General features: G+C 45.6%; 1 protein-coding gene and 1 non-coding gene across 2 annotated transcripts; both read left to right on the plus strand.

The window, feature by feature from the left end:
* Nucleotides 1–5647: 5647 nt before the first annotated feature.
* Nucleotides 5648–16888, plus strand: LOC120928359 (myosin light chain kinase 2, skeletal/cardiac muscle-like). The gene is made up of 8 exons (XM_040339456.1): nucleotides 5648–6095; nucleotides 9279–11131; nucleotides 12283–12374; nucleotides 13206–13268; nucleotides 13967–14105; nucleotides 14839–15033; nucleotides 15475–15603; nucleotides 16682–16888. Exons 1-8 carry the CDS (start codon nucleotides 5648–5650, stop codon nucleotides 16886–16888), a joined length of 3126 nt encoding a protein of 1041 aa, XP_040195390.1.
* Nucleotides 16889–19642: 2754 nt separating this feature from the next.
* On the plus strand, nucleotides 19643–19715 carry TRNAR-CCU. Its single transcript has one exon. It is a non-coding gene; the product is annotated as a tRNA-Arg (tRNA).
* The last annotated feature ends 2485 nt before the right edge of the window (nucleotides 19716–22200 follow it).

The raw sequence follows: 22200 nt of genomic DNA on the forward strand, positions 1-22200 counted from the left end.
GTGACACAAGGGTCATGGGGGTCATAGGGTGACACAGGACGCTCAGGGTTATGACGGGATACTCTCTCCAGGGCTGTGTATTGTTGGAATCCCCCCCGGCTGTCTTTTTGCGCATGCACAATATATTACAATCTACAAGTCCTGAAAAAGGTCCTACAATGTGTCTGCGCATGTGCCAGTCCCTGCAGGAATGCACATACACTGCAGGTCTCTAGAAAGGACTCTGCCCGAGACTCCTACGTGTCTGCCCATGTGCCACATCTACCTCCTCGATCACACACCCTGGGAGCCATTTATGAAATGCTCTTCATCCCCAGGAACACTGTGGGGGTCTCAGCAGGGGAACTCGTAAAGATCTGCAGCATATGGGTGCGGGATCTTGCGCATGCGCAGACACACTGAAATCACCTGGGGAAGCCTTGCGGCGTGTCTACACATGCGTTTGCGTTAGATCTCCAGTAACAATGGCAGTGCTGGAGAAGAGAGGCAAAGGGAGAAGCTCCGCTTCAACCAACGCCGGACTCCATTCTCTAATAATTATGATTTTTTTTTATTTTGAGACAGGGATCGGTGTTTTGAGACAGGGATCAGTGTTTTGAGACAGGGATCGGTGTGAGGGATTCTTGGAGGACTGGACCCTCTGCACAATCATTCTACAGAATAAACAATTGTTTCTGGGGAAAAAATACATTGGTGACGGCCCGGTATGCATGTTTATACCCTTCAGGGATGACTGGAAATAATGAAAATAGAGTCTCACCCAGAGAGAGGTCAGCAGATAGAGGAGTTCCCTGATCCAGCCGGATTGGCCCGCGACTATGTGTTGCCCCGAGATTTCATTGGAAGGTATGGAATTAAGGGGCTGTCGCCTGTAACAATCACAGACACCTGTGCAGAATGGAGGAACGATGGAGCCTGGAATAAAGAATGAAGGAGGGACACACATCAACCAAAACCAGTGCTTATATACACCCCAAATTCATTAAATAGTACAACAAAGGTAAAATATCCAATACATTTATAGACATATATTGTAAACACAAAAAAAAAATCAGAGAGTCAAATAAATGTTTTTCAAAATTTCACAGTAAAATAATATACTGTAACATGGAAATCTAATAGATACATTTTTATATAAGATTTTATCTTTAAAAACTTTGTTAAAGAAAAGTACCCTTAAAATGTACATGAAGTCTGTTAAGCTTTTTTCAAAACAAATGAGGATGAGTTTATTCAAAATTAAAAAAATAAAATAAAAGTCAGTTATTTTTTTCAGCAGCCACCAAGAAATTCAAAATGTTATTATCAAAGATTTTATTCAGATTTTTTCAAATAAAGAATTACAAATACTGTATTTTCCGCCATATAAGACTACCTTTTACACTTAAAAAAACTGGCAAAAAAGCAGGGGTCGTCTTATACGCCGGGTCAGCTGCTCGGATGCCTGCTGGATGTGCGGTAATACTGTATGTATACAGAGCCTGCTCGGATTGGAGTAACAACCTCTGCCAATCTGAACAGGCTACATACAGTAGCCTGCTCTGATTGGCTTTGAGAGTCAGAGAGGCGTGGGCTGATGATGTTACAGCCTCTGCCAAGCCAAGCAGGGTTTGTATTCATTAATAGAATACATCGCTCGTGGTGATTGGCTCTAGCTCCAGCAAGAATGAAGAAGAATATGTCTCCAGAAGGAAGAAATATGAAGTGTCGGAAACCTCGGAAGGGGGGTCGTCTTATACGGTGAGTACAAGCAAAAAATATAAAAAAAACTGTAAAATTATGGGGTCGTCTTATACGCCCGGTCGCCTTATACACCGGCAAATACGGTAATTAAATTTGTAACTCTCACCCCCAAATTCATTAAATAGTACAGCAAGGGTACAATATCCAATAAATGTATCCAAGTATATTGTAAACACTAAAAAAAATTATATACTGTAACATGGAAATCTAATAGATACATTTTTATATAAGATTTTATCTTTAAACCTTGTTAAAGAAAATGACCCTTAACCACTTAACGCCCGCCCACTGTATATATACGTCCTCTTTTTAAAGATGGATATCTCGGTAACGGCAGCAGCTGCTGCCACAACCGAGGTATCTATCTCTTCTGTGGGCGGGCGTGTAAACGATAACGGCGGTCTCCGCGGCGGATTCGCCGCGAGATCGCCGTTATTGGTGGCGGGAGAGGGCCCCCCCTCCCGCCGCTCTTCCGCGCCCCCCGCTGCTTACCGGAGCCGTCGGTAGCGGCGGAGGAGATCGGATGCTGCTGCCTAGTGTGTGAGGACTCGAGTGAGGGAAAGATGGCCCCCACCCGTCCTCATAGCTTTGCTGGGCGGAAGTGACGTCAAAACGTCAGTCCCGCCCAGCGTCTTAAAGCAACATTTTTTTTTTTGTCATTTGAAAAAACGACAGTTTCAATTATTTTTTTTTTTTTTGCATTTAAGTCTAAATATGAGATCTGAGGTCTTTTTGACCCCAGATCTCATATTTAAGAGGACCTGTCATGCTTTTTTCTATTACAAGGGATGTTTACATTCCTTGTAATAGGAATAAAAGTGATACATTTTTTTTTTTATTTCAGTGTAAAAAATTATAAAATCAATAAAAATAAATAAGAAAACAATTTTTTTTTTTAAAGCACCCCGTCCCGACGAGCTCGCGCGCAGAAGCGAACGCATACGCGAGTAGCGCCCGCATATGAAAACGGTGTTCAAACCACACAAGTGAGGTATCGCCGCGATCGTTAGAGCGAGAGCAATATTTATAGTCCTAGACCTCCTCTGTAGCTCAAAAAATGCAACCTATAGAATTTTTTAAATGTCGCCTATCGAGATTTTTAAGGGTAAAAGTTTGACGCCATTCCACGAGCGAGCGCAATTTTAAAGGGTGACATGTTGGGTATCATTTTACTCGGCGTAACATTATCTTTCACAATATATAACAAAATTGGACCAAATTTATTGTTGTCTTATTTTTTTATTTAAAAAAAAAGTGTGCTTGTAAGACCGCTGCGCAAATACGGTGTGACAAAAAGTATTGCGATGACCGTCATTTTATTCTCTAGGGTGTTAGAAACAAATATATATAATGTTTGGGGGTTTTAAGCAATTTTCTAGCAAAAAAAAATGTTTTAGTCTTGTAAACACCGAATCTGAAATGTACATGAAGTCTAATAAGCTTTAATAAACAAATGAGGATGAATTTGTAAAAAAAAAAAAAAAAAAAAAAAAAAAAGTCCGTTTTTCTTTCAGTAGCCGCCAATAAATTCAAAATGTTGTTTTTCAAAGATTTTTTTTTCAATAAAGAATGTACAGAATTTTATTATCAAAGATTTTATTCAGATGTTTTCAAATAAAAAAATACAAATAATAAAATTCAATAAATAGTACAGCAAGGATACAATATCCAATAATTTATAGAAATATATGTAAATACAAAAAAAAAAAAATTGAAAGTGAAATAAATGTTTTCAAATTTGCAAGTAAAATAATATACTGTATCATGGAAATCTAATAGATACATTTTTTATATAAGATTTTATCTTTAAACTTTGTTAAAGAAAAGTACCCTTAAAATGCACATGAAGTCTAATGAGCTTTATTAAACAAATGAGGATGAGTTTGTCAAAATTCAAAATAAGAAAAAAGTCAGTTATTTTCCAGTAGCCGCCAAGAAATTCAAAATGTTCCTTTTCAAAGATTTTTTGTTTAAATAAAGAATGTACAAAATGTTATTATTAAAGATTTTATTCAGATGTTTTCAAATAAAGAATTACAAAAAATGAACTTCATTAAATAGTACAACAAGGGTACAATATACAATCATTTATACAAATATATTGTAAACACTTAAAAAATTGAGAGTCAAATAATTGTTTTCAAAATTTGCCAGTAATATAATATACTGTAAATCTAATAGATACATTTTTATATAAGATTTTGTCTTTAACCACTTAAGGACCTTGGGTGTTTTTCAGATTTGGCATTTACAAGACTAAAACATTTTTTTTTTGCTAGAAAATTACTTAAAACCCCCAAAAAGCGCCCTTTTTTTGGAAAAAAATCACCTTTTTTAATTAAAAAATAAGACAATAAATTTGGCCCAATTCTTTTATATATTGTGAAAGATAATGTTACGCCAAGTAAAATGATACCCAACATGTCATGCTTAAAAATTGCGCCCGCTCGTAGAATGGCGTCAAACTTTTACCCTTAAAAATCTCGATAGCCGACGTTTTAAAAAATTATATAGGATGCATCTTTTGAGATACAGAGGAGGTCTAGGGCTAGAATTATTTCTCTCGCTCTAAAGATCGCGGTGATACCTCACTTGTGTGGTTTGACCACCGTTTTCATATGCGGGCGCTACTCACGTATGCGTTCGCTTCTGCGCGCGAGCTCCTCTGGACGGGACGCTTTAAAAAATGTTTTTGTGTTTTCTTATTTATTTTTATTTATTTTATTATTTTTTACACTGAAAAAAAAATGATCACTTTTATTCCTATTACAAGGAATGTAAACATCCCTTGTAATAGAAAAAAGCATGACAGGTTCTCTTAAATATGAGATCTGGGGTCAAAAAGACCTCAGATCTCATATTTAGACTTAAATGCAAAAAATAAAGAAAATTTTGGCATTTGAAAAAATGACATTTAAAAAATGTTGCTTTAAGAAGCATGGGCAGGACTGACGTTTTGACGTCACTTCCGCCCTGTTATGCTATGGGGACGGGTGCCCTCACTCGCATCCCCACACAGCACGTGAAAGGACCCGATCGCCTCCCCCGCTACCGATGGCTCCGGTAAGCGGCGGAGGGCGCGGGAGAGCGGCGGGTCCTCTCCCGCCGCCGATAACGGTGATCTCGCGGCGAATCCGCAGCGGAGACCACCGTTATCGTTTACAGGACCGCTCACGCTAAAGATGGATATCTCGGTTGTGGCAGCAGCTGCTGCCGTTACCGAGATATCCATCTTTAAAAAAAAGGACGTATATCTGCGTGAGAAGTGGTTAAACTTTGTTAAAGAAATGTACCAGTAAAATGTACATGAAGTGTAATAAGATTTATTAACCAAATGAGGATGAGTTTGTCAAAAAAAAAAGTCAGTTATTTTTTCAGCAGTTGCCAAGAAAAAAAAATGTCAGTTATTTTTTTGCCAGCAGATTTGAAATTTGACCTTTACAGAGCTAAAAATAGAACAACAGCTTATGCCAGTGTTATTACAGCTTTGTGATCTGAATCTCAGGACATGAATAAAATAATTATTATTATTTGTACATTAAACCTGAATAAATCATATGTAAGACAACACAGATATCCCAGATTTCCTTTTATTAGACCAAACAACAACAAAAAAAGTCCATATAAAATTCTGATACACAATAAATGGTTGTTGTTTATCAGCTACTGGAATGGACCTCATTTGCATATGGCAGTTATTGTCATGGCAACAGAACCCCAGCTGCAGAGAAAGAACACAACAGTGGGCAGAGCTATGTGACATCACAGCAGAACCCTTTATAAGGAGTCCCCAGCAGTTGCAGCTCAGACAGTAAGCAACCTTTGAGAGAAGAGGAAGCGATTCTGTGTTCTCTGCGTTGTTGATAATTTCTTTAGAATGATGCAACTTTTTGCGAGAAATAAAATGTATCAGGTGCAGGATTCCCTGAAAACCATCACAGAGGAACCTGTTTTATTACTGGAAGTGGGTCCTTTAACAGAGGAACACCCACCTACCACCCAGCCTATAATACCTACCCCCCAGAAGAGTGGGTGTTGGGCAATTAGACAGCTATTGAAGAAGAAGAAGGGAAGATACAACATGAAGGATCCTCTGATTACCAACAAAGAGGAGAACGTTGTACTTCTCAGAGTGAACCCCATAAAAGGGGATCACCCATCTACCACCCAGCCCATAATACCTACCCCCCAGAAGGGTGGGTGCGGGGCAATTAGACAGCTATTGAAGAAGAAGAAGGGAAGATACAACATGAAGCATCCTCTGATTACCAACAAAGAGGAGAACGTTGTACTTCTCAGAGTGAACCCCATAACAGGGGACCGCCAGCCTGATGATACTGCCCCTCCAAGGGGTGAGGGTAGGGCAATTGGGCGGGGGGTCAGGGCAGCTCTGGCCAGAATCTGCCCCTTTTATCAACCAAAATCCACAGAAGACGATGCTGTTGGTAAGTATTATAATAGAGAATTACAACACAAACGTTCTGTAGGGTAAATGAATGCAGATATACAAGTGAGGGAAAACAAATATTTTGATCGGCTGCTGATTCTGTGACAAAGAAACGATCGGTCTATAATTTTATTGGTCGGTTTTTTATAACAGTGAGAGACGGAATAACAACAAAAATATCCAGAAAAACCCATTTCAAAAAAAGTTATAAATTGATTTTCATTTTAACCTCCCACTGTACATATACGTCGGCACTTTAAAGATGGATATCTCGGTGACAGCAGCAGCTACTGCCACAACCAAGATATCCATCTTTTCAAAGCCGGGCACTCCTTCCATAGACTCCCATGTTAAACAGTAATTTCTCTGGTGACTTTGTGGACCAGGTATCGGCCAGTCGTAGGTCCCCTGGACCCCAATCTTGGCACACCTATAGCCCAATATCTCTTCTATAAGTGTGCAAAGTTTGTTGTCCGGGGGACCTATGGCCGGAGAGCACCGATTTTTCAAAGCCGGTCACCCCTTCCTTAGACTCCTATGTTAAACAGTCAATTCTCTGGTTATATTGGGGACCCGGTACTGGCCGGTCGTAGGTCCCCTGGATCCGTAACATATACACACATGTAGCCCCATTTCGCCTCCACAAGTGTGCAAAGTTTGTTGTCTGGGGGACCTACGGCTTGGGAGCACCGATTTTTCAAACCCCGGCACCCCTTCCATAGACTCCAATGTTAAACGTCAGTCTAGTCATGGACACAGTGAGGCATGGGCACAGTGAGGCATGGGAACAGTGAGGCATGGGCACAGTGAGGCATGGGCACAGTGAGGCATGGGCATGTTAAACAGTCATTTATCCAGTGACTTTGGGGACCCGGTACCGACCAGTCGTAGGTCCCCTGGACCCAGATCTTGGCACACATGTAGCCCCATTTCTTCTCTACAAGTGTGCAAACTTTGTTGTCTGGGGAATCTACGGGGAGCATCGATTTTTCAAAGCCGGGCACCCCTTCCATAGACTCCCATGTTAAACATTAATTTCTCCAGTAATTTTGGGGACCCAGTACCAGTCGGTTGTAGGTCCCCTGGACCCAAAACTTGGCACACATGTAGCACCATTTCTCCTCTATAAGTGTGCAAAGTTTTTTGTCTAGGGAATCTATGACCGGGGAGCACCGATTTTTTGAAGCCAAGCACCCCTTCCATAGACTCCAATGTTAAACGTCAGTCTAGTCATGGACACAGTGAGGCATGGGCACAGTGAGGCATGGGCCTATAGTGAGGCATGGACACAGTGAGGCATGCACATGGACACAGTGATGCAAAGTGAGGCACAGTGAGGCATGCAGATGGACACCCTAGGCTTATACTCGAGTCAATACGTTTTCCCATTTTTTTTGTGGTTAAAGCGGAGTTCCGGCCACAATTTCACTTTTTAAATATAAATACCCCTGTAATACACAAGCTTAATGTATTCTAGTAAAGTTATTCTGTAAACTAAGGTCCGTTTTGTTAGGTTGTTACAGCATTTAGACACTTTATAAAATAGAAATTGACTGGGGCCATCTTAAGTGTGGGCATCATGAAGCCAGACTGTATGACTTCCTGGATTTCAGCCTTACAGATCTCGCACATGCTCAGTGCTGCACAAGCAGTGTAATAGGTTTCAGATCAGGTTTCAGCACCTGTACTGTCCAAGTCACATGATTCTTCGAGACTGGGGAGTGCACAGACTCCTGGAAAGTTACACCCACTACATTCCCAGGAGTCTGTGCGGTGTAGGTTAGGAAGCTTAAGCACCTACCTGCAGGAAGAGGGAAGATTAACTATTTTGCCTAGCAACAAAACTTTGAAGGCATCTAAAAAAAAAAAAATTTCTTAAAGGACTAATGACATTTTTTTAAAACTACTGATGTAATGTGATATTTATGGGTGGAACTCCACTTTAACTACTAGCCGACCAGTCACCGTCATTATACGGCCACAGGTCGGCTCTCCTGGGCGAGAGCCCGTAGCTATACGGTGGGTCTTTGAGCGGCCACTAGGGGCACGTGCGCACCGCCGGAGGCGCGCGCGCGCCCCCCGCTCGCCCCCGACGCCCGTGCGTGTGCCCGGCGGGCTCGATCGCCGCCAGGCACCCGTGATTACTCGTTACAGAGCGGGGACCGGGAGCTGTGTGTGTAAACACACAGCTCTCGGTCATGTCAGCGGGGGAAATGCTGATCTTCTGTTCATACAATGTATGAATAGAGGATCAGTGTTTCCCCTAGTGAGGCCACCCCCCCCACAGTAAGAACACACCCAGGGACATACTTAACCCCTTCCCCGCCCCCTAGTGTTAACCCCTTCACTGCCAGTGGCATTTTTATAGTAATCCAATGCATTTTTATAGCACTGATCGCTATAAAAATGGCAATAGTCCCCAAAATGTGTCAAAAGTGTCCGAAGTGTCTGCCATAATGTCGCAGTACCGAAAAAAATCGCTGATCGCCGCCATTACTAGTAAAAAATATATATTAATAAAAATGCCATAAAAATACCCCCTATTTTGTAAACGCCATAACTTTTGCGCAAACCAATAAATAAACGCTTATTGCGATTTTTTAACGAAAAATATGTAGAAGAATACATATCGGCCTAAACTGAGGAAATTTTTTTTTTATATATTTTTGGGGGATATTTATTACAGTAAAAAATATTCATTTTTTTCAAAATTGACGCTCTATTTTTGTTTATAGCGCAAAAAATAAAAACCGCAGAGGTGATCAAATACCACCAAAAGAAAGCTCTATTTGTGGGGAAAAAAGGACGCCAATTTTGTTTGGGAGCCATGTCGCACGACCGCGCAATTGTCAGTTAAAGCGGCGCAGTCCCGAATCGCAAAAAGTGCTCTGGTCTTTGGGCAGCAATATGGTCCGGGGATTAAGTGGTTAAATTAGGTGCCTTGGCTTATATTCGGGTCGGCTTATTCTCGAGTATATGCGGTACATATGAAAAAAGAAAGTCATTTACATGTCCATTCTGTGTAACATTAGTAAATGATGTGTAAATATCAGGAATATAAATAATTGTTTTATTTTTCTCTCTCCAGAACAAAATAACGACCCCATCACCACCAAAATACAGCCGACTACAGGAGATGGACCCACTACAAAGAACGAGGAAACCCAACCGGCTACAAACACCGAGGACAAGACAAAGCCAGTGGTTCCGATCCCCAGTGAAAGTGAGGAAACCCAACCGGCTACAGACACCGAGGACAAGAAAATTCCAGAGGTTCCAATCACCAGTGAGAGTGAGGAAACACAACCGACTACAGACATCGAGGACAAGAAAATTCCAGAGGTTCCAATCACCAGTGAGAGTGGGGAAACCCAACCAGCTACAGACACCGAGGACAAGAAAATTCCAGAGGTTCCAATCACCAGTGAGAGTGAGGAAACCCAACCGGCGACAGACACCGAGGAAATGAAAATTTCAGAGGTTCCAATCACCAGTGAGAGTGGGGAAACCCAACCAGCTACAGACACCGAGGACAAGAAAATTCCAGAGGTTCCAATCACCAGTGAGAGTGAGGAAACCCAACCGGCGACAGACACCGAGGACAAGAAAATTCCAGAGGTTCCAATCACCAGTGAGAGTGAGGAAACACAACCGACTACAGACATCGATGACAAGAAAATTCTAGAGGTTCCAATCACCAGTGAGAGTGGGGAAACCCAACCAGCTACAGACACCGAGGACAAGAAAATTCCAGAGGTTCCAATCACCAGTGAGAGTGAGGAAACCCAACCGGCTACAGACACCGAGGACAAGAAAATTCCAGAGGTTCCAATCACCAGTGAGAGTGAGGAAACACAACCGACTACAGACATCGAGGACAAGAAAATTCCAGAGGTTCCAATCACCAGTGAGAGTGGGGAAACCCAACCGGCGACAGACACCGAGGACATGAAAATTCCAGAGGTTCCAATCACCAGTGAGAGTGGGGAAACCCAACCAGCTACAGACATCGAGGACAAGAAAATTCCAGAGGTTCCAATCCCCAGTGAGAGTGGGGAAACCCAACCAGCTACAGACACCGAGGACAAGAAAATTCCAGAGGTTCCAATCACCAGTGAGAGTGAGGAAACTCAACCGGCTACAGACACCGAGGACAAGAAAATTCCAGAGGTTCCAATCACCAGTGAGAGTGAGGAAACACAACCGACTACAGACATCGAGGACAAGAAAATTCCAGAGGTTCCAATCACCAGTGAGAGTGGGGAAACCCAACCAACTACAGACACCGAGGACAAGAAAATTCCAGAGGTTCCAATCACAAGTGAGAGTGAGGAAACCCAACCGGCGACAGACACCAAGGACATGAAAATTCCAGAGGTTCCAATCACCAGTGAGAGTGGGGAAACCCAACCAGCTACAGACACCGAGGACAAGAAAATTCCAGAGGTTCCAATCACCAGTGAGAGTGAGGAAACCCAACTGGCGACAGACACAGAGGAAAAGAAAATTCCAGAGGTTCCAATCACCAGTGAAAGTGGGAATACTCAATATTTCTCATTTACCACCCCCATAGACCGAGAAGAAGGATGGACTTTAAAGCCCAGAGCACGACGGAGTGATCTGCTTTCATTCTACAGTGCATTATCTTCATTTGGTTCAATCCCAGATGCACTAGAAAGTGCTCCATCAAGCGATTTCGTTGACCCGTGGTGTGAACTATCATTGGAAAGTTTTAATTACCATGAAATGCTTGGATATGGGGCCTTCGGGAAGGTGGTGTTGGCCTCTCATTATGCCATGGAACAGCAGATGGCGATAAAAATAGTGAAAAAAAATTCACTTAAACATGACTTCAGTTCTGCTGTTATGGAGAAGAACATTCTAGAAGCTTGCATTGGCAGTCGATTCATCACTCATCTGTTTGGATCATTCCAGACGGAGGTAAGTCTTTTCATCTTTCCATTTCTTCATCTCTCTTTCCTGTACTGCGCCCCCCCCCCCTACTGATCCAGACCCCTTAAAACAATTATTTGGTGAATTTTTTGGGACGTCAGAACTTACACAGGGCTAAGCATCCCCTCTTCCCCTGATGATAGTCTTATGCCGCGTACACATGATCGGATTTGGAAACCTTGGATGGTTTTTCCAATGGAATTCCACTCAAGCTTATCTTGCATACACACAGTCACACAAAAGTTCTCTGAACTTTTGACCGTCAAGAACGCCGGTGATGTACAACACTACGACGAGTCGAGAAAATTAACTTCAATGCTTCCGAAGCATGCGTCGGAATTTTGCGCGTCGGAATTGCTACAGGCGATTGGAATTTTTTCCCTGTCTTAAAATTTGAGAACCAGCTCTCAAATTTTTGTTGGCGGAAAATCCGACAGGAAAAGTCCAATGGAGCCTACACACTGTCGGAATTTCCGACCAAAAGCTCACCTCAGACTTTTCTTGTCGGAAAAATTCCGACCGTGTGTAAGGGGCATTAGTTCTTTTTCAATTAGTCCTTCAGCCAATAAGTGTTGAATTGTGAGAGGCCGAGGGGAGCTCCACCGTTGTGTCCCACACCAGGGCTCCGGCTGTAGTTCGGGAAGCAATATAGTGGAACCTTGGATTGCGAGTAACGCGGTTAACGAGCGTTTTCGCAATGCCAACGCTGTATTTTGAAAAATCCTAACTTGGTTTGCGAGCGTTGTCTCGCGAAAAAATGAGCAGGATTGAGGTGGGGGGGGGGGGGGGGGGACACCAGAGCCGAATGGCGCCGATCGGTCCTTTCCGTCTGTTTCCAATGCTCTCCAGTGCCCCCCCGCCTCTGGCCGCATGCGGTATTGCATGCCATTGAAGTCAATGCAGAACAAATTATTTTAGTTACCGTTGACTTCAATGGGGAAACTCGCTTTGATATGCGAGTGCTTTGGATTACGAGCATTCTCATGGAACGGATTATGCTCGTAATCCGAAGTTCCACTGTATAGAGCAAAACTCTAGAGAGCTTTTTCCTAACTTGTGTGCATAACTCTGTATATTCTTCATCAACGTGAAATCGGGAAATGTCTATAATGTAACCTTTACCTCTTCTTTTCACACAGACTTATCTGGTCTTTGTCATGGAATTTGTGAGTGGAGGAGAGCTTTGGGGATTGATGTCAGAATCTTTGTTGATGGAACAGAACACCATAAGGTAAGTCCGATGATGGGTCACGCTGGAGTCAGGGGTGTCTGACCACAGGCAGTGACATAACCCGTCCATCTATACCCTGTCCATCCGTATCCCGTCCATCCATACCACGTCCATCCATACCCTGTCCATCCATATGCTGTCCATCCATACCCCCCTGTCTATCTATACCATGTCCATCCAACCATACCCCGTCCATCCATACCCCATCCGTCCATACCCTGTCCATTCCACAACATGTCCATTCATACCACACCCAATCCATCCATACCATGTCCATCCATACCTTGTCTGTCCACATCACGTCCGTCCATAACCTTCCATCCATATCCCGTCCATCTATATCCCGTACATCCATACCCCTCTATCCATACCCCATTCATCCATAGCCCGTCCATCCATACCCTGTCCATGCATACCCCATCCATCCATACCACGTCCATCCATGTCACGTCCATCCATCCATACCCCTCCATTCATCCATACCCCTCCATCCATCCATAACCTGTCCATCCATACCCCATCCATCCATACCACGTCCATCCATACCCGTCCATCCATACCACGTCCATCCATACCACATCTATCCATACCCTGTCCATCCATAACCCTCCATCCATACCCCGTCCATCCATACCCTGTCCATCCATACCACGTCCATCCATACCCCGTCCATCTATATACCGTACAGCCATACCCCGTCCATCCATAACCCTCCATCCATCCATACCCCTCCATCCAAACCCTGTCCATCCATAACCCTCTTTACTTTTAGCTTCTTTTCTGGTCTGTGACAATTTTGAATGCTAATTCATGTTTTTCTTTCTCCATCAGATTCATCACTGCGGAAATATTATGCGGCCTGCAATTCCTCCATTCTCGTCAGATCATACACAGGTAAGGATTGGATCAGCTGATTAATAATGCAAAATATAAAGCTGAACCCCAGGGGAAAAGAAAAACCCTCCCTTGTAGAGGGGCTCCCACCTCACTATAAGGGTTAAATGATTATTTATGCCTAGGGGGACCAATAGCAAGGACTTCTGCTGACCTCCTTCCCCGCCCCTCTTTTTTTTGGGTGAATAAACCGCCCTTTTAGTGGTACACAAGGCCTAAACCATTGCAGTGTGGGGGAGGCCTATTACATGGGTATTCCCCCCCCCACCAAATTCAGCTTTAATGGGTCACTCCACCATGATTGTTCTTGTAGTTATGGGTACGTAATGTTGGGTGCAATCACCCCTTGGCTTCTGGTATTTTTTTGGGTGAATCAGGAAGACTTTCCACCAGTTTCATGAGTTACCAGTTGTGTTGCCTCCCGTAAAGTCTCCTTCCATCCAATGCAGAAGTCTCCCTGCTCATGCCATAGTCTGCTTAATGTAGGATTCATACAAAATCCAGCAAGAGGAGTGAGAGCAGGTGGGCGGAGCTGTGAACCCCAGAACAGAGATCTTCTTGTAGGCTGATATAAAACAAGCCAATGTCCACCCATCAATCTTCATTCTTCTTTTGCATAGATGTATACTTTGTATCGTTTCCCTCTTAATATAAATGTAGGATATGCAGAGCTAACTGTTCATTTTTTTTCTTCACAGAGATCTCAAACCGGAGAACATTCTACTGGACGGCGAAGGACATATCAAGATTGCAGATTTCGGCTTGTCTGTGGCTGGTGTCACCGAGTCCAATAGGATCACCGGACTTGCGGGTACACCGTTATACATAGCCCCAGAAGTAAGTTTTGTGACATTTTGATATTAGACTTAATTGTAATTATTATTGGATACAGAGAGGCCATAAAGGGGCTCCCCTTTCATTAAATGGAAAATTCCTCCACTGGCAGGGGCGGACTGCCCATTCGGGCCCTGCCTGAGGGCCCCATGCTACTAGGGGGCCCCATCAGGGTTGCCAGTCTCAGTAAAACCAGGGACAGTATGTGAAAATCTGTGTTTTTAAAAAAATCTCAAGATTATAGCTGCCCCGCCTCTCCAGTGCCGTTTCAGTGTGTGCATGTGTATTCTGTGTGTGTATACTATGTATGTATACTGTGTGTGTGTGTGTGTGTGTGTGTATACTGTGTGTGTAAACTGTGTGAATCTTAGCACAATTTTTAGGACTCCTGGAAGGCTTCATACATCACATACACTATATTGTCAAAAGTATTGGGACACCTGCTTTACATGCACATAAACTTTAATGGCATCCCAGTCTTAGCCGGTAGAGTTCAATATTATTTTGGCCCCGTCCTTTGCAGCTAGAACCTGTTATATCTGCAAAAGGTGGGCCAACTCAATATTGAACCCTCTGGACCAAGACTGTGATGCCGTTAATGTTTATGCACGTGTAAAGGCTGGCGTCCCAATTCTTTTGACAATATAGTGTACGTCAGCATGGAGTCATCTCTGTCCTCTGCCTGGCTCAGGAATGTTCTCATACTTATTTCTCTCTCTCCTTTTTGTTTCTACAGGTCATTTACAATGAGCCGTACTTCACAACGGCGGACTATTTCTCCTTGGGAGTGATCGTATACGAGATGGCCTTCCGCGAGAATCCCTTCTGTGTCGGCATAATGCCCGTCGATGACATATTGATGGCAACAATAAATAATGATCCCCATTATCCAGAAGACATGGACTACTTCCTCTTTGAACTCCTAAGAAGTGTGAGTATACTCGGAACTTTACCTAATTTTATCGGATACAAATCTGTTCCAGATTTCTATGGGGGGGGGGGGGGATCCGAGCCGAGCCACAGCTCTGGTTTGTCCATTCAGACATGGAGCTGTGCTTCGGCACCGCCCCCTCTCTCTCTCCTGATTGGCTAACTCACTTTGATTGACAGAAGCGGGAGAGCCAATGGCGCTGCTGCTGTGTCTCAGCCAATCAGGAGGGAGAGTCCCGGATGGGCCGAGACATTTGTGGGCATCGCTGGATAGATAAGGTACCATACTATGACCCGATCCAATCATGGCCTCAGTTGCAGGTCTTATGGAAGCTGAAATATGTCACCGTCAGACTCAAATATTAAAGTGGCGGGTTTCTTTTTGTTGTTGACACATTGTTATTGTTCTTTGTTTCTTATTATCTTTCATTCTTCTCTACAGCTCCTGTGTAAGGACCAAGAAGAGCGAACGCGCCTTGTAAGTGACATCAGACACCACGATTATTTCCAGGGGATCGACTGGGCCGACTTAGAGGAAGGAAAGTCACCCTCGCCATTGCAATCGGCAACAGTAAGTAGACCAATCATCCTGCTTTATTTACATGGTGATGCCGCCAGTAACACACTTCCCTGTCCGGGGGGGGGGGGGGTGACAGGGGTCTCCGCAGCTGCAGGAGAGGGGGGTGAGGGCCACCATGAAATGGCCTAATGGGCCAGATTTAGCCTGCAAACCTTCTGTTTAACACACAATTGCCCGGATTCACATACATTGGCGCATATTTATGCCGGGCGTTGCATACCTAATATACGCTACACCGACGTACGTCTAGCGCAGTGAGGCAAGCACCGAATTCACAAAGCACTTGCCTCCCAAACTGCGCTGGGTTCCCTCGGCGTAAGCCGTTTTGTAGGTGGAAAGTGGGCGTGACCCCATGAAAATGATGGTCCCGAGTGCCATCCAAGTACTTAAATAGCAATGGCGCATGCGCCGTCCCGTGGACCGTATCCCAGTGCGCATGCTCACAATCACGTCGGAACTACTCCCTAAGATACGACGGATCACTGCCTACGCCCAGTCCTATTCACGTACTACATAAACGACGTAAAATATGACGGCTGTGTTCCCTGGTCCATACCTTTGCATGGGTTGCGCCTCATATATGGGGAATAACTTTACGCCGGACGTACGACTTACGCAAACGCGTATATTATGCGCCAGGCGCAAGTACGTTTGTGAATCGGCGTATCTCCCTCATTTGCATATGTGCATAGAAAATCAACGGGAGCGGCAAATGCGCCCAGCGTAAATATGCACCCACAATACGACGGCATAGGCAAGTTACGTCGGTCGTAGGAAGCCTCTTTTTAGGCGTATCTCAGTTTGTGGGCACGGCGCATGGATACGACGGCGCATATTTACACTTATTGCGGCGTATGTCGAGATACGTCGGCGTAAGTGCTTTGTGAATCCGGCCATGGTCTCTAGATATACTTTAATGGTGTGTTGATGCCGTGCAATACTTCTTCTCACCACTAGAAGGAGCCTTCTTGGTGTAATCCGCAGCACATCAGAGTTGGGGGGTCACCAAGCTTTCTTACCATTTTCTGTATCAGTCAGAAGCTCTGACTTCTTTTCCTTTTTTTTCCAGATGAATAAGAAACTGATCTATAGAAGAATGAAGATGGCGGAATTCATGACCAGCGTAGACCTGGATCCTCCAATACAAGCCAAGGACCAGAAGAACTTTGACGGCTTCTCCTACATGAGCGACAGCATGAGGCTGCAGATACTGGCCACCCCTCCCCCCACCACCAGAGAGCCAGTTGTTTCTGCAATAGGGTCTTGGCATGCATAATGCAGTAGAACCAACCCACCATCTGGGAAGACGCTCGGATTTGGAAGGCCCTCACATCCGGAACAATAACATAAAACATCTGTTTTTTTCATCATTTACATAAGAAAAGACATAAAGTATAAAACAAATTATTGTGCTGACAACCATTGACCTCCCTTCCCCAACCAAGACCTCCATACATGTCTCTCCAAGGCGGCGATCGGCTTCTTCAGGAAGCATACACGTCTCTCTGAGGCGAAATCGGCTTCTTCAGGAGGATAATGGAGCTTCTGTGTCTTTGCATCTCCTGCGTACCCAATTGAAATCAATGGGACTGCCTGCACCAGGAGGCGTGGAACACCTGAGCAATCCCCATATGGGAAAACACAACCTTTCACGGACATAGATGCTGCTCCCAATCTGACATACGTGTGGGTGTAGGAGCATGGATGCACACTGTCTGGCATTCGGGGGCCGTGAGGCCTACACCCGTACAGATCTAAGATTAGGATCAGAATCTGTGTCCATACATCTGCTGCATCCCAATTATCCATCGATGGGATTGCCTGCACCGGGTGCATGGAACACCTGTGCACCCCCATTTAAAATTGGGAGCAGCGTCTGTGTCTGCATCTCCTGCATTCCAACTGCCATCAATGGGACTGCCTGCACAGGACACAGACGCTGCTCCCAATCTGACATGTGTGTGGGTGTGGGTGTGCGGATGCAGACTGTTTGCATTCGGGGGCCGTGCACCCACACCCGCACACATGTCAGATTGGGAGCGGCATCTGTGTCCATACATCTGCTGCATCCCAATTACCATCAATAGAACTGCCTGCACCGGGGTGCATGGACCACCTGTGCATCCCCATTTTAGATTGGGAGCAGCGCCTGTGTCTGCGTCTCCTGCATTCCAACAGCCATCAACGGGACTGCCTACACAGGACACAGACACTGCTCCCAATCTGACATGCGTGCGGGTGTAGGAGCGCGGATGCACACTGTTTGCATTCGGGGCCGTGCACCCATACCCACACACATGTCAGATTGGGAGCGGCATTAGTGTCTTTGCATCTCCTGCATCTCAATTGCCATCAATGGGACTGCCTGCACCGAGAGGCATGGACCACCTAGCTGATCCCAGGAAAAGTGGAAATGAGTACCTGTCACAACGAGGTACCTGCCTCCACACCCCCCCCCCAAAAAAAATGAATGAGGACTGCCTGCACCGAGAGGCATGGAACACCTGTGCATCCCCCATTTCAAAAACACACACGCTGCTTCACAGAGACAGACGCTGCTCCCAACCTGACATGTGTGTGGGTGTAGGTGCGCGGATGCACACTGTTTGCATTCGGGGCCGTGCACCCACACCCGCACACATGTCAGATTGAGAGCAGCGCCTGTGTCCATACATCTGCTGCATCCCAATTACCATCAATGAGACTGCCTGCACCGAGAGGCATGGAACACCTGTGCATCCCCATTTTGAAGACACAGGCGCTGCTTCACGGACGTTGCTCCCAATCTGACATGCATGCAGGAGCATCCACACCCGCATGTATGTCTGATTGGGAGTGGCATCTGTGTCATTGTGCCTCCTGCATTCCATCTGCTATCAATGGGACCTGCCTGCACGGACACAGAACGCTGCTCCCAATCTGAAATGCGTGCATGTGTAGGAGCACGGATGCACACTGTTTGCATTCGGGGCCGTGCACCCACACCCGCACACATGTCAGATTGGGAGCGACGCCTGTGTCTTTGCATCCCCTGCATCCCAATTACCATCAATGAGACTGCCTGCACGGGAGAGCATGGAACACCCTGTACATCCCCATTTAAAAAAACACGGTCACAGATGCTGCTTCACGGACACAGGACATGTCTCCCAATCTGACATGCGTGCGGGTGTAGGAGCGCGGGTGCACACTGTTTGCATCCGGGGCCGTGCACCCACACCCACCCCCATGTCAGATTGGTGGCAGTGTCTGTGTCCATACATCTGCTGTGTCCCAAGAGCAATCAATGGGACTATCTGCACCGGGGTGCATGGACCACCTGTGCATCCCCATTTCAGATTGGGACCAGCGCCTGTGTCTGCGTCTCCTGCATTCCAACAGCCATCAACGGGACTGCCTACACAGACACTGCTCCCAATCTGACATGCATGCAGGTGTAGGAGCGCGGATGCACACTGTTTGCATTCGGGGCCGTGCACCCATACCCACACACATGTCAGATTGGGAGTGGCATTAGTGTCTTTGCATCTCCTGCATCTCAATTGCCATCAATGGGACTGCCTGCACCGAGAGGCATGGACCACCTAGGTGATCCCAGGAAAAGTGGAAATGAGTACCTGTCACAATGAGGTACCTGCCTCCACCCCACCCCCCCCCAAAAAAAATAAAAAAAAACATAAGAGGAAGGGAATTGAAGTGAAGGGAAGTCAATGGCTGTCAGCACAATGTTCTACTTTATGTGTAAATAAAATGGGTGTTATATTGTATTATCTTGAGGCGGGAATATTAAATGTTCCGACTTCTTCACATTTCTGATGATGATTCAGGGAAAAACCGATCGCCTTCGGGGGTCAGGAAGGAATTTTTCCCCCCTTTTGGAGGGGGGTTTTCGCCTTCCTCTGAATCATAGTAAGGTTTAGGGGTCCGATAAAAGGCGTCAGAGGATAACAGTGACCGATCTCTGATGATCAAGGCCTTAGAATCATTTCCTTATATTGATTTATTTACAATAAAAAAGAAAAAAAAAAAAGCCCCGGTGGTCTAATGGATAAGGCACTGGCCTCCTCAGCCAGGGATTGTGGGTTCAAGTCCCACCCGGGGTGATACTTTTTTCTGATCACAGAATACAGACAGAGAGCCAACACTACATCTGATTTTACCTTAAAGGAGAACTCACACTTTGAATGACAATTACTCAGTCATGTGACATTCTACACATTTGAGATTTTTATAATTTTTTTCACACAAATAGAACTTTCTTTTGGTGGTATTTAACACCCACTGGGTTTTTATGTAATTATTTATTTTTGCTAAATAAACGAAATAAGACTAAAATGTTATAGAAAAGTTTGTTTTTCTTCGAAGCAAAAAACAAAAACAAAAAGAAAACAAATACAAAAAACAAAGTTAAAAAAAAAGAGAAAGAAAAAAAAAATATTTTTTCTTCATTTCTGTTATACAATTTTGCCATAGGGGTCACAGGGTGACACGGGATACTCTGGGGTCATAGGGGTCACAGAGTGACACAGGATACTCTGGGGTCATAGGGGTCACAGGGTGACACGGGATGTACTAAGGTCATAGGGGTCACAGGGTGATACAGAATGCTCTGGAGTAATAGGAGTCACAGGGTGACACGAGCCGTAGGGGGTCACAGGATGTTCTGGAGTCATAGGGGCCACAGGGTGACACAGGATGCTCTGGGGTCATAGGGGCCACAGGGTGACACAGGATGCTCTGGGGTCATAGGGGCCACAAGGTGACACAGGATGCTCTGGGGTCATAGGGGCCACAAGGTGACACAGGATGCTCTGGGTTCATAGGGGTCACAGTTGACACAAGACGTAGGGGGTCATAGGATGTTCTGGAGTTATAGGAGCCACAGGGTGACACAGGATGCTCTGGGGTCATAGGGGCCATAGGCAACGCTGTATCTTGGCCTAGGCAAACAAGGCCCAGGCCTAGGGCAGCACTTTGCAGGGGGGCAGCATGAAAAGAGTCCCTGTTGGCTTGCGCTACACTTTTAGTGCAGCGCCAGTCTTATGAGGTGGACTGGGCCGCAAGACAAATCGGTCTGGTGCCCCCATAAAGCGGCCGCACTGCTGCCGGTATGATAGGGATGGTGCAGACACAAGGGACACTGACATGGTCACCTATACCTGTCAGGTAGGTAGTAGGACTCTCCTGCAATCCTTTGCTTGTGTCAGTTGTACATATTAAGGAATCTTAATTATATTTTTTTCTATTGATTACTGATGAACGTTTATTTACTGACACACACTGGACTGGCATGCACTGACCTACACTAGAAGAGAGGCAGTGGGGGGGGTAAGACAGAGATGGAGGGGGGATGAGACAGAGAGGGAGGGGGTGGGGGGGGGGTGACAGAGATGGGTGAGTCTCCCCCCTCCTCACCTTTCCCCGGCTCTTTACCCCTCATTCTGTACATGCATTGCACACAGTTAGCCAGCACTGCCATTCTCACTGGTGGCACAGACAGAGGGAATGGCATGTGCTGTGTGTGTGCACGGACCGAGTGTTTGGTGCCGCTGCCACATACTGTAAGGTAGGCTCCTCCTCTCCGGTCTCTTCCCTTATTATCCCAGGCTCTCGGGCGGTCAGCCTCCTCCTGGTTCCTTAACCTCAAGTCCTTTCTTACTTCCTACTGCTGACTGTTCCGGCGCCGTGCTCCTCTCTGCCTGTGATTCACGATGTCACGTCAGCCGGAACTAGATAGCTCCTGTCAGGCAGAGATTACTCTGCCAGACAGGGAAGTGACTGAGACGAGATTTGTGCCACGATGCAGGAGCGCTGTGGGCACACTCGCAACGCTCCGCAAGTAACAACTGTGTGTAGCGGCGGCCCCGGTGACACCCCTCTGGCGGGTGTCACCCAGGTGCGGCCTGCACCCCCCGCACCCCCATAGCAACGCCTCTGCTCCTGCCTCCCCTCTATCACCATCGATAGATTCATGCATTGCATGAATCTATTTATGGTCACCACTGCCACCCCCTATTCAGGTGCTCGACCCCTTTTTGGGCTCCGGGCACCTGAATTACAGTGGCGGGGTATTTTTTGGAAGCACCTGATTAGAGCCATAGGCTCTAATAGGTGTACAAAAAGGTGAATATCGGGCGCCATGCTGGGCGCTCGCTGTTCATTCAGCATTGTGTTAGGAAAGAGAATGAATATTCGCTTTCATAACAATGAACCGCCTCTCAGCCAATCAAATTCTCGGGTCTGTTACCTGTCACCTGATTGGCTTAAACGACAGGTGCTGTGTTTGGATGCTGCCTATCAGGCGTCCAATCATAGCAGAGGACGGGAAGAGAGGACGGGAGAAGACAACCAGGAGCGTGGAGGACATCGCCATGACCCGCTGCCCCACCGAGACAAGGTAAGTGCCGGCAGGGGATGCACACTGACAGCAATTGGTGGGCACAGTAGCAGCAATTGATGGGCACACTGGCAGCAGTTGATGGGCACAGTAGCGGCAGTTGATGGCCACAGTAGCGGCAATTGATGGGCACACTAGCAGAAATTGATGGGCACATTGTCAGCAATTGATGGGCACACTAGCAGCAATTG

Source organism: Rana temporaria, chromosome 2, assembly GCF_905171775.1.
Source record: "Rana temporaria chromosome 2, aRanTem1.1, whole genome shotgun sequence".
Taxonomy (NCBI): Eukaryota; Metazoa; Chordata; class Amphibia; order Anura; family Ranidae; genus Rana; species Rana temporaria.

Excerpts from the sequence above, each read along its gene's own strand:
- LOC120928359 (XM_040339456.1), top strand. The coding sequence starts at position 5,648 with ATGTATCAGGTGCAGGATTCCCTGAAAACCATCACAGAGGAACCTGTT. Across the intron at positions 13,269-13,966 it reads TCTCGTCAGATCATACACAG|AGATCTCAAACCGGAGAACA; the intron begins GTAAGGATTGGA and ends TTTTCTTCACAG. Across the intron at positions 14,106-14,838 it reads CGTTATACATAGCCCCAGAA|GTCATTTACAATGAGCCGTA; the intron begins GTAAGTTTTGTG and ends TTGTTTCTACAG.